At 33.8% G+C, this 12,517-nt stretch overlaps 1 protein-coding gene across 1 annotated transcript in view; it reads right to left on the bottom strand.

Annotated features, from left to right (window-relative positions):
* Nucleotides 1-12,517, bottom strand: part of MSH2 (mutS homolog 2) — a 62,452-nt gene that overhangs the window by 10,518 nt on the left and 39,417 nt on the right. Inside the window, exons 9-11 of the mRNA XM_016142181.2 lie at nt 3,935-4,058; nt 2,265-2,415; nt 16-113 (exon numbers count right to left, since the gene is read on the bottom strand). Coding sequence (XP_015997667.1) covers nt 16-113; nt 2,265-2,415; nt 3,935-4,058 — 373 coding nt within the window. The remainder of the gene's footprint in view (nt 1-15; nt 114-2,264; nt 2,416-3,934; nt 4,059-12,517) is intronic.

Here is a 12,517-nt window from a genome sequence, read left to right as displayed (position 1 = left end):
CTCTATTAAATTTACCTGAAGAAATATTGACAATTTCTTTAACAATGGCATCCTGGGCTTCCTCGTACTCAGTTTTATTTTTGGTATACTCTTCATTGAGAGAAGTTAATGTACTGCAAGTCAAGATAATTATTTAAAAAATTAAAACATCTATTAAAGGTCATATGCACTACATAAAATATAGCCAGATCCTACAAAGCATTAAACAATAATTAAAATGGAAGTAGCGGTTGAAAATGAACAATTCATAGGGGCAGATGTGGCTGGAATTCATTATATATTAACATTTATGCTGTTTACAACAGCTCATTAGCATAATTCTTCCTATAACAACGATTATTCCATTGCATAAAATTCTGATCTGTGGCTTCTTCTAAAATATTTATATAAATAAGTCTTCATACTTAGTTAGGATGGAGACCACACCCTCCCTTTAAAATACATACATATATACATACACAGTTTCTCTCATTATTATAGTGCAATTGTCTTTTGATATTGAAAGCTGTCAAAGGAAAATGTTTCTTAACACTACAATTGTATTGAGGAATTAAAAAAGAAAACAAAACCAAAGGTTGAAATAAAAAAAATGCTGAAGATGAGAATAAGTGAAGGAAAAAAATTACTGGAATCAAAAGAAGGGGTTGAAATTAAAAATGAAAAGACACAATGAATAAAAAGAGGGAGAAGTACTATTCTGAAGAAGAGTAAACCAAGATGATAATTGTGAACGTGATGGAATTAGCCAATGACCTAATACATATATACAGCTAGTAGCTCAAGAACAGTACCTGGGCAAATAGCAGCAAAAAAAAAAAAAAAAAAAAAAAAAAAGACTTATGAAACAGGAAAATGGAAAGAATTACAGGAAGAAAAGCAACAGGCAAAGATATTATAAAAGTTTGATTGCTATGTGAAGGAAAGAGCAGTAAGAGATAGAAGCAGAGCGGGGCAGGGATCAGATTGGATAGATCATAATAAACATTTTAAGTTTTCTGGATGATAGACATTGCAAGATTTTAAGAAGGAAAATTATATGATCAGAGTCAGATACAAAACAAGCATTTGATCGGCTGGAAAAAATCAATAAATAAAATTTTCACTTTTGAAATCACTGTCATTCAACTTAATCTTTTTTTATATACATTGCAACTAACAAATGGGTGATTCAAAGATGATTCTAACACTCAGAAAGTTCTATCTTATCTAAGCCAAAATATATATGCTATACTTCTCGAACCAGGGATACAGTATGGTAGAAAAATGATTATGAATTTGGCAACAGCAGATCTAGGTCTGAATATCTAGCATTACTGGTTGTCTAACCCTGGGGAACTGGAATTTCAGTTTCTTCACCTAAAAAATGCGAGAAATATACCCAACCTATTTATTTCAGAGAACTAATATGAGGAACAAAGAAAAAAGACTGTTCTCATTACTGGGGTGTCTGAATACCTAGAATAATATCTGCACATAACACTCAAAATACTTTTAAATAAAATGATAAATGGGGACCATACATACAAAAGCTACCTGTAAAATACTAGGAATATTCAGGAGATGGGAATAAGGCTAGCTGTAAGTTTTAGTACAGTACAGAGGAGAGAGCAAAAATGCCCTCCTCGCAAAGTCACAGAAGACTCATATTAAAATAATTATTATTCACCTATGAATAATCTGCCTCAGGAACTTCCTAACATCAGCAAGGGAAAAGGCAGGAAAAAACTGGGTAAGATTTTTTTCAACAGGGAACATGAATTTTCATAAAGCTGTATGTAATCCAATGAGTGGTCTCATTAAGGATGGTAGATGTCTCCCTAATTTATTCAGCTACTTACTATACCAAAAGAATGTTTTTACACAATAAATGACAGCAAAGTTTTCTTAGAAAAAATAAACATGTGAAAATAACTGAAGCAGAGATGTGAGGAGAAACTATAATATGGAAACATAAGATAAATTTAATACAATCAATTTCTATTGATAAAAGAACAGTGAGACAGGCAGGTGAAAAAAATATTCTTAAAAACAGACCCAAAGTGCCCCTTCGGTGAGTGATTAAGAGGGATTATTTAACAAGTGGTGTTGGGACACCTAACTAGCCTCTTGTAAGAAAGCAAAGCTTCAATCTTACTTTATGCCTTATATCAATTAACAATAAATAAAACTTCCTTATCATAAAACATTCACATTTCATCAGAGAATAATTTAGTTGTATAGAACTACTTACTGAAGGCTTAGCAATATAATATAAGCTTACAAACCTATTAGTAAATTTAACACCATTCTTCTGAATATCAACTGTACTGAAGTTTTTATTGTTACGAAGGACTTTTTCTTCCTTACACGTTACACGAAAGTAATATCCAAACTGTGAGTTGGAATCCAATTTAATCTGTTTGCCAGAATCCAAGCCTTCATGATCAGGGGGGGAAAAAAAAAAGAAAGTCTGTCACAGATATCCAGTCATTTTTCCATGTAAATGTTTAAAATAATTAAATCCAAGAGTGAAAAATATACTTTTATTACATGATAGCATACTGGAAAGTATCAGTATTATCTAACAAGGAAAGATGCAAACCCTATTTCACGTCACTAAAAAACTACACAAATTGAGGGTATCTATAAAATCCTTCACTCCTTTATCAATGTGAGCTTCTGATGCGGAAGCGCGTTCTGGGTAACCCCATGCTAGGCTGCAGGGCATCATCAGCAGACAGAACACGCATGCTGTTCTAGATGCTGGGGGCATGAGGGTGAACAAGATATGGCCCCTGCCCTTGAGGAGTTCTGCACAGGGCTTCCTTAGTTAACCAGAACATTTCTCTGGAAGACAGAGCAAATTAAAGTGCACAAACACAGTTTCCAAAGAAGTTGAGACTCTAACAATAAAACTCTAGAAAAACGAGGACACATATCTTCTGTTAAGTATAGGAAACTTTACAAAACATGCAATGACTGATCAGCCAGACTTAATCAACAAAGATTTTTGAGTTTTGTAAGTCTGTCTTCTCCCCTTAATATCATTCATGAATATGATCTTAAGACCACCCAGAAGAATAGTATCTATAAATTTGCTGAAGTGTGGCTATCAAACGTTAGTAGCAGCAAACAACTAAAGACAGACTTCACTTGACAGGAGAAAGACCATAGGGAGCCATGATATGAGGAGGGTAAATTTTAATATCCTTCAGAAGCAAAGATTCTTAAATCTAGGATTTAGTCCATATGTGGACTCTATATAGAGAGTTTGTGCACGCTTAGTATGGAGATATAGGCATATTTCTGGGAAGAGGATCCATAATTTGCATTGGATTCTCCAAAAGTTTACGTATTACTGCTTTGAGGGGTCTTCTAGTTTTGATGCTAAGATTCATTTATTCATCAACACACATGTGAGAGACGATCAGAACAAAGAGGTTTACAAATTCAGAACAAAATAGAACAGTGTAAATAGAGTGAGACTATTGGGAATTAATAACTTGGCAAGAAAAGCAGATACTATAAAAAACTTGAATTAATGAAATGTTTGGGAACCCCAAAGGCAAATTAATTAACTAGTACTAGTAGAATTAGGCTTATAGAAGAGGTGACACATAAAACAGGTCTTATTCAAAAGATAGGATGCAAGGGCCTGTTGGGTGATGCGTTTGGCAGGAATGTGGAGTCATCCCGAGGTTGGGGGCAATTAGTAAGACCTGAGTCTGGAGGGCGAGGCGAGGCTCTGAATGTAAAGTACCCTGTATGTTGACTATTAAGTGTTTAAAACTTTAGTCTGTAGGAAAAAGGACTGGTACTTTAAACAAAGAAGTGGCATGATCAGCTGTCTTCCAGAAAGTTAATTTTGGCACCAGTATGGACACTATGTAGAAATATTATACCATACTATATGATATTAAAAGAATTATTCAGACTCCCAACAGCCAATTCTTACCTAGATCTCTCGCTGTACTTATTAATGTTGATTGCATCTTCTTTTCTAAATCATCCATTATTTCTCTTAATTCACTCAGATTAGGATCAAATGAAGGTTTTACAAGGAATTCATGGTTTTCCACCTACAGACAGACCAAAGAGTGGCTAAATTTTATAAATAATGGATAAAGATAGAAGTCATGAAGCAAGTATTTTCTTGTACTTACTTAAATTTCACTGTCTTACGTTAATGATTCAATATCGACCGCCACAATTATAAGGAGTTACTATTTTTTAAGAGATGTAAAGTTCTGTTTATTAGGAGCTTAGAGTTCTAGATGTATAAAAATTATTCACGATCACAGTGCTTAATGGTAAATGACACTAATAGTCATTATTTATTTTTATTTACATTTTCCCCTAAACAATGTTCAAAACATTTTTTCCTAAACATTACAGAACAATGTTCAACATTCAAAGCCTATAACAGAATGTGTAGTTTATGCCCAAACCAAGGATCCATTTTATTCTCAAAGTCATTCCTAAAAAAAAAGAAAAGAAAAGAAAAAAGAAAAAGAACTACGGACTTTTACTTCTTCAAACTGAAAGTTCATCAAAATCTCAAAATTTAAAAACATATTCTTAAGTACTTTGTTTCCTTAAATTTACCAGTAATAACCGGAAAGAAATCATAATGAAAAACAGACCTCAATTACAATGGTAAAAATATACACAAAATATTTAGAAACAAACTTTTACTTATACAGAACTTTTATAAAGATATATGCTTATTAGAAGATTTAAAATAATTGATAAGTGAAGTAAACTATGAAAAGAGAAAACAATCAAATATTAAGATATTCCTAGTGACTCTCCAATAGGAATTGCTTTTAAAAAAGACTAAAACTTAAACACACAAAATTCTGAAAGAATATTTTTTAAAAAGAATAAAGCCTATCTTTATAGATATTAATAACTGTTAAAAAGAATTCTATATAAAAGCATAATATAAGGAAGTTTTCTCAAACAAGGAGATTTTTAAAAATTCAGTAAGGAGGACTGATATATATATTCCCAATTACTATACACTTAATCAGAGCACACCTACACATACTATACGTGACCACCACAGGAATAAAGAGTTAAAATCAAATTACAGAAAGCTAGCAACAAAAGAAAAAAAAACTTTTATAAAATAACTTTCTCAATTTAAATCGACAAAATGAAAAAATAGGTAATATATTAAAATTTAAGTTTTGGGTTAAATCTAACTTTTTAAAAGATGAAACATTTGTAAAAAAATAATAAAAGCTTTGCAAAACAAAGTTTAATATTTTCTTTTATAATAGCACTTGAATAAGAAAAACAGCAACATTATTAAATGGAAAATACGGAAACAAACAACTCACAGATGAGAAAACAGGTAGCAAATGAACCCAAAGGCAAATGGTAAAGTGCCATAATAATCAAAGATATGAATATTTAAGCATCTTGATGTTATTCTACAGCCATTTTTTAAGGGGGTGGGGGGAACCCACCACCAAATTGAGGCTATAGTGAAATTAGTATACTCATTCATTTCTGGTGAGAATCTAAGTTGGTATAACCTTAAAAAAAAAAAGCAATAAACAACAAGACTCAGATATTTGTTATGCTATTTGACAGAGCAATTCTACTTCTAGGAATTCAAACTAAGGAAATAATACAAAAGAAGCAAAACAACACAGGAGTGAATAAAACCTCTGCAGATGTATTTGTTACAGCAAAACCCAGAATAATAAAACAGCACAAAATTTGCACAATGGTACATCAACAGGATACTAGACAGCTATTTAAACAGACAATGAAGACGATCTAGAAACAAGAACCAAGACATGATAATTCCAGGGAAAAAAAAGCACTACAGTAGGGAATGGACAGTTACTGAATGTGCCTCTTCCAATGAATTTAAGAAAAGTGAGAGAGAGCCAGGCTAAGTTCCTATCCTCATCCCCACCTTCCAGAAACCCACTGGTGAATCAACAAAACCCCAAGAAGTCTCACTAATAATTCCAAATCTAGAGAGAAGAAACCTGAATGGGTATCTTTACATTTTCCTTCTTTGGGTGGGGGAATAATGTTTTGAAAACACTGCTGGGGAGACCTGAGTAAAACAAGGGAAAGTGAATGTCTAGGCTCTAACTAACCAAAACAAGTAAGGGTCACATACCAAACTGAGTATCCTTCAGCAATACACCACTCTTCCTGAACAATCTGAGATAATAAAATATACCACCCAACACACCCATTACATCGGACTCCATAAAGAAGATAGAACAAAATAAACTCAGGTTTGGAACTACAAAATGGGATAATGAAATCAAGAAAAAAGATAAAAAGAATGAGGAACGAAATTTAGGTCCTAGCAATAGCATTACAATACAAATAAATAAAACAAAGCAAAGAAGAGATGCTCCTGAATCAAACTACCTGTACTGATATAATAGGAAGAAAGTATAATCAGAGAATTCACATGAAAGTTGGAGATTAAAGTAATTAGAGAGGAGAAATAAATATGGAGGATACTATTTTATCTTTTTTTAAAAAAGCTCCTAGAAATACTAGATAAAATATAAGTTCCCCTCTCAAAATAAATGTACAGCCGAGTTAAAGAAAACCAGAAGACTGAGCTCCTGCAAAGTGGACAGTCCCCAGAATAAAGCCAGGCCAATGGGGTTATTTTATAAACCAACCTCATGACAAACAGAAACAAAAGGGGAATCTGCCTCTATCAGCCTAGGTCCCTGGGAAAAGGCGGAGGCAGGGTAGAATCCACTCCCTGACAACATGCGACTAAAAGCCTCCCTTCACTTGGGTTTAGATTTCAAATGTCTGCTATCTGTTAGCAGTGAAAAAAACTGCTAAGTTTTTGGTCATTTCTATTATCTCCTCCTCTATAGTGATAGAACAGACAGATTTTCAGAGGACACATAACTAAGAAGAATACATTTTGCAGCTTCCCTTGCAGCTAGGTGTGGGCATGGGTAAATTCTAGCCGACAGGCGTACAGAAATAATGTGTGCCATTTCCAGAACGTGTCCTCCTCTCTCCTCTTGTCCTCTCCCACTGGCTGGAATATAGGTAAGTACATAACTGTTCATAGAAGCAGCACTCATAATAACCAAAAGATAAAACAATCTAAATGTCCATTGACCAGTGAATAAACAAAATGTGATATATCCACACTATGAGCCATAAAAAGGGAATGAAGCACTGATACATGCAACAATGTGGATAAATCTCAAACACATTATTCTAAATAAAAGAAGTCAGTCACGAAAGGCCACATATTGTACGCTTCCATCGATAAGAAAAATAAAAGAACTGAAGTCCACGGAGACAACAGATTAGTAGTGGTTGCCAGCATCTGGGAAATAGGGCCAGGGAATGACTGCTAACCGATATGAATTTTTATTCTGGCGGCAATGAAAATATTTTGGAACTAGACAGTTGATGGTTGCACAGCATTGTGAATGTACTAAATGCCAGTGAATATTACATTTTAAAATGGTTAATTTTATGTTATATAAATTCACTTCAATTTAAAAAAATAGAATCATTGGAAAGAGACTCAATATTATAACGATATTCTCCCCTAATTCTGAAATTAAATGCAATTTTAATTAACATACTGATAGGACATTATTTATAAAGTTTAGAAATAACCAAGAGTGCATATTATAGTAAGGAAACACATGAAAATAATAATAAACGTCAACTTCAGGATAGCATATATTTCTGTACAGGGACAGGTACAAATAGGACTCTGTAGTGAGGACACAAATGGTAATTATATTAGTAATTATATGACAAGTATTTTATGACCAAAATTTTAAAACTTTCAATACCTCAAAAAGGAGAAGAGTGAGTGAAGAAATCAGTGGGGAAAAGGATGTAAAAGGAAGAAAAAGGGGAGAAGGAAGGAAAAAGGGGGGGAAGAGTATAAAAGCTAAGAGAACTAGACAGAGGACGGGGGAAGATGAAAGTGGGGAAAGATAAAGAAGGGAAAAGGGCAAAGGAGTGAAGGAAAGAGAAGAATAAAGAATTCTTGAGGCATCCAGGCAGAAAAAGCTAATCACCTGGAATGTGGAGTGGGGAGGGGTGGTGGTAAATCAATGTGGTAACAGACATTTCGTTAATATCGAATGCCCGGGGATTGTGGTGCATTACCCTCTAAGTTTAGCAAAACTGTAAATAAAGATTGCTCAAAAATAAAACTAAAAGCCAGATACGCTTATCAAATACGAAATAATTCAAAGACTATAATATATATCAACTTTTCTTTAAAAAAACAAAGTCACCTGAAAAACAAGCCTAGCCAAATAAAAGTGTAATAAAAAATTTTAAACCCAGGAATGGAGAGGATATGGTAAAAGAACTGCTAGTGAGCACTGAATCCATTTACATGTAAACATTAAACAACCCTGGAAATTGGAATTTTCCCTACAGACATATTGTGCATATTTTAGACCTGGACAATGTAAAAATATAACCATTAAAAAAACAAGAAGTATGAGGAGAAGTAGAAGCACATAAATGAGTGTGGTTAGTGCTCAACTTTCATAGCAGGGAATTAATACTGTCCAAAATTAGAACATTTCATTCAAACAAATTTCCAATCTCTTCATATTTTTTCTAATTTAGTTTCTTTAACCTATCTTTTTTTCTTTCTTTCTTGTGAAAAGCATTCACTTGAAGCTCAGCAATTCCTTCCAAATTTTGTTATACTAAAAAACGTTAAGTTGGATCTTTTCAAAATTAAAAGTAATATCTATATAGTATAAGCTCCTTTCTCTAATTAATGTATTCATCTGTCTGTATATAACCATAAAAAGATCATTAGCTGTCTTTCAATGGGGACGCTACTGGCACTTTGGGAAAATACTTAATTGTAAGAAATAAAAGCACAAAATTTCAACACCTGTCCTCAAAACCCTCAATATTGCCCATACTTGAAAAGACTAAATGTTAATAGTTACCTCTGGGAGATATTTTAAAGTTTCATCTCTCTACCTTTCTGCATTGTTTAAAAGCTTTATACAGATACCAGTTTTACACCAGTGTTTTGTTTGTTTGTTTATTAAAGCAGTAACTATAAGCAAAACTATTGACATGTTTTGAGAGTTAATTCTAGGTGGAAAAGTACAAATCCTTCCTTTTTTGTATTTCTTTTTCATCTCTAAGATTTATTGTACATTATCTTTACGACTTACATATATTCATACAATACTGATATAGTTGTATCAGAATAATGCATTGCAGTTTTTAAAAACTTTTAATCTTTTCTGTACCAGCATTTTCAATAAAAATGTATCTAAAGTTACTACTTTTCCAATAGGTAAAATATCAATCAATAAGTGTATGTGAAAACTATTATTTAAAGATAAAATGGTCCACATACTATATAGAAAGGTTTAAAAATTTAATCTCACCGCATCAACCAATGCAACTGAAATTATTTACATTTTTGTGAAAAAAATCATTGCTTTTTTTTTGAACACTGTCTTGGGATGGTTTTGATCTACATTTACTTCAAAAACAGAAAATCTTTCTGAAAGATTTATGTAAAGCAGCCACTAAAGCACCTGAAGTATAATGCACAAAGCTAAGCCTAGGAAAAAAAATTAACCCAACCACTCTTGTAAATGACCACTCCCTTCATTACATGAATGCCTAAGTGCACAGCTGGAAAACATGAGTGAAGCTTTCAGAAATCGTGAAACAATTGATATCCTCTTGAGATTTTCTCAAAGTGGTTCTGAGTCATGTAATTTAAATGCCTAAATTCATTACAAATATCTAGAATGACAGTGAAGGGTTGACTTCTCCTTATGACCTGAGACAAGTTTAAAGGTTTATAACTGATAATAAAGAAGACATTATATACTAGGTCAGCTCCCTAGAGAATCTAGAACAGGTTTTAACTAGGAATCTGATTTTTAAAAGGCAATATCTTAACATAAAACACAAAAGCCTATAGTTACAGGGTAATATCTTAGTAGACACTGCTGGTGAGCTACCCAACAGTTAATCCCGCCCCCCTCCCTTTTCATTATCTCCAACTACAGGGATAACCCAACCCTGCTTATCTTAGGCCAATCATCACTCTTTCAGGGGCTACAATCACTGCTTAAATGGTCCCCCATCAAGACAAACTGCAGGACTCTTACTTGGAATATTTTAAGAATTACTATTGTTAGGTAGCCATCCTAGGGTCAAATGAGGGACCAGCTTTAGGCCGAAATTAAAATCACAAAAGATAGAACCGATAAAGAATTAGGTCCTTTGGATGACAGACAGCACTGAGCTGCTGGGTCAATGAGCTGCCTGGTGTCAAGCAACTCTAAACAAAATCTATCCTATCTCTAGACTTTTAATTTCATGCCCATGATATATATACCTGAGTTTTAGATTATCTGCCAAATAAAAGAGTCCTGATATTAACCTCAGTCTTACTCAGAAAAAAAAAGGAAATCCACAACTCTCATGGTACTTAACAGTAAAGGGCCCACAATATGACACTGTAGAATAAAAATTAATTTCAGATGAAGGCATTTGAGAATAGACTTTGTTTCTTAACTCTCTTATCTGCCTACAAGTAGAGCCTCCCCAAAGAACTAAACTGTCATAAATCCCTTCCCAGGGAGTTTTGTAACCAGGAAAGTCAAAGCTAGCCTATCTCCCATCTATTCTCCAAAAGGCTCATTTACCTTTCCTAAAAATTATTTGTTCTCCCTGTCCCCTTCCCCTAATTAAGACACCATAAAGCCCTAAACTCTAACCGCCTCCTTGACCAACATTTTTCTGTGAACTCAAAAATCTGTCTGTTCCTTTATTAATCTGTTTATTTTTTGTCAGTTTAATTCACAGGCCCCCAAACACTGAGCCTAAGAAAGCAGAAGAGAAGTTTTTCCTCCCCTACAAAGGTAACTACTCAATGTTCTACTTTCAGATTAAGAAGTGGAGGCTTGTCATATCTAAAGTGACAGCAATAAAATTAGGACAAATTACCTCTTCTTTTATAGTCTAAATACATCTAATTGCACTGCTTACCTTCCCAAAATCCATACTCTACCCAGACATTTACACTTTAAACCCACAGCACCATTCAAGAATACTTACTACTATTTTATAATACGATAAATACTTATTTAACATATATGTGTCAAATATTTTAAATCAAAGTAAAAAATCCTTAACCCACAATAGGGTTAAGTTAGTATAATGGAATTGGAGAATTGAGGCTGTTAACATTGTTCATCTGAAAAAAGGGAAGAAATACTAATAATGATGGTCACCTTTATCTCTATACTTTATTGTATCACTTGTTCTAATATTATATAAGTAGAAAAGTATCAATAAAGAAAAACACTTAAAATTTATATTCTTGTATTTTAAGTATCATTTTGAAAAACTACCCACAAGCACACTAAATGAAAACTAAATATGGGAACTCATTAAGTCACTAATGGTAGGTTAGCATTTGTGATGGAAAGTTTGGTTTACTTGCTGTCAAGCAGACATATATCCCAAAGGTCAGATCTATACAGTCAAAATACTGAATGACAGGAAGGGAGGGGAAAGAGACAGGAAAGAAGAAAATGAAAAGATATATAAAGTAAAAGGATCCAAGATTTTATCATCATAATAGTGGCTAATATCCTATGCATAATAAAAACAAACTGTTTATTGCAGGAAGACAGCCTTTGTTGTCTATAAGTGGGGGATGGGGAGAAAAGGGTGATTCTCAAAGGCAGGGCATCTTTTGGGCAGGCTGTGATTGTGTGAATGTGAAGTCCCAGATAAAAAGATAGCTCCAGGGGGATCTTTAATAGAGACTCTATACACTAATGGAGGGGTTACACATTTTTTAAAACTCTTAAATGTGCTTCACTATATAAACCAGTTTTGGGCCAGATATTGCCCAGCAATTGCCCAAGAGTGCAGTATTTCAGGTAGGCAACAAATTGTTGGGAAGAAAAATCAAAAACTCATTTCCGATTGCACTCCTAATTTATCAAGCAAGTAGTTCTAAAAGTGCAGTCCCCAGACAAGCAGCACCACGGGGGCACATGTTAGAGATACAAATTCTCCAGCCTCACCCCAGACTTATAAGAATCTGATTCTGGGGATGGAGCTCAGACATTTGTATTAACAAGACCATCGGGTAACTGACTCTAATACAATACTTAGCTTGAGAACCACAATATCAAGGGAAGGAGATAGCAAGCTGGAAGAATAAAGAACAAAGGATAAAAGCAACTGCAGCATTTTAGAACTCTGCCTGGCTTCCAAGTTTCTAAGTGTGTACAGCTGCAGTGACACTAAAAGGCTCAATTCTTGCAGTCTTACCTCCTTATTTTAGTCAGTTTTAGTTAACCATTAAAAACTATGCCTTTACATGCTTTCATTTAAAGAAGTGTTTACAAATATCTAATTCTGCTCAGTCACAGATAAGGCCACCCCCTCAGATGCAGGGAGGTGGTGATGGTTTCAGTGTCCAGATGTCTCTGATGAAACAGTATTTCTCTGCCTCCCCTGGATCTGAAAGTTGTGTACCCAA

This window comes from Rousettus aegyptiacus, unplaced genomic scaffold (genome assembly GCF_014176215.1).
Source record: "Rousettus aegyptiacus isolate mRouAeg1 unplaced genomic scaffold, mRouAeg1.p scaffold_m13_p_7, whole genome shotgun sequence".
NCBI classification, from domain to species: domain Eukaryota; kingdom Metazoa; phylum Chordata; class Mammalia; order Chiroptera; family Pteropodidae; genus Rousettus; species Rousettus aegyptiacus.
The sequence above is the reverse complement of the archived record's forward strand: the minus strand, read 5'-3'. Positions and strand labels throughout refer to the sequence as shown.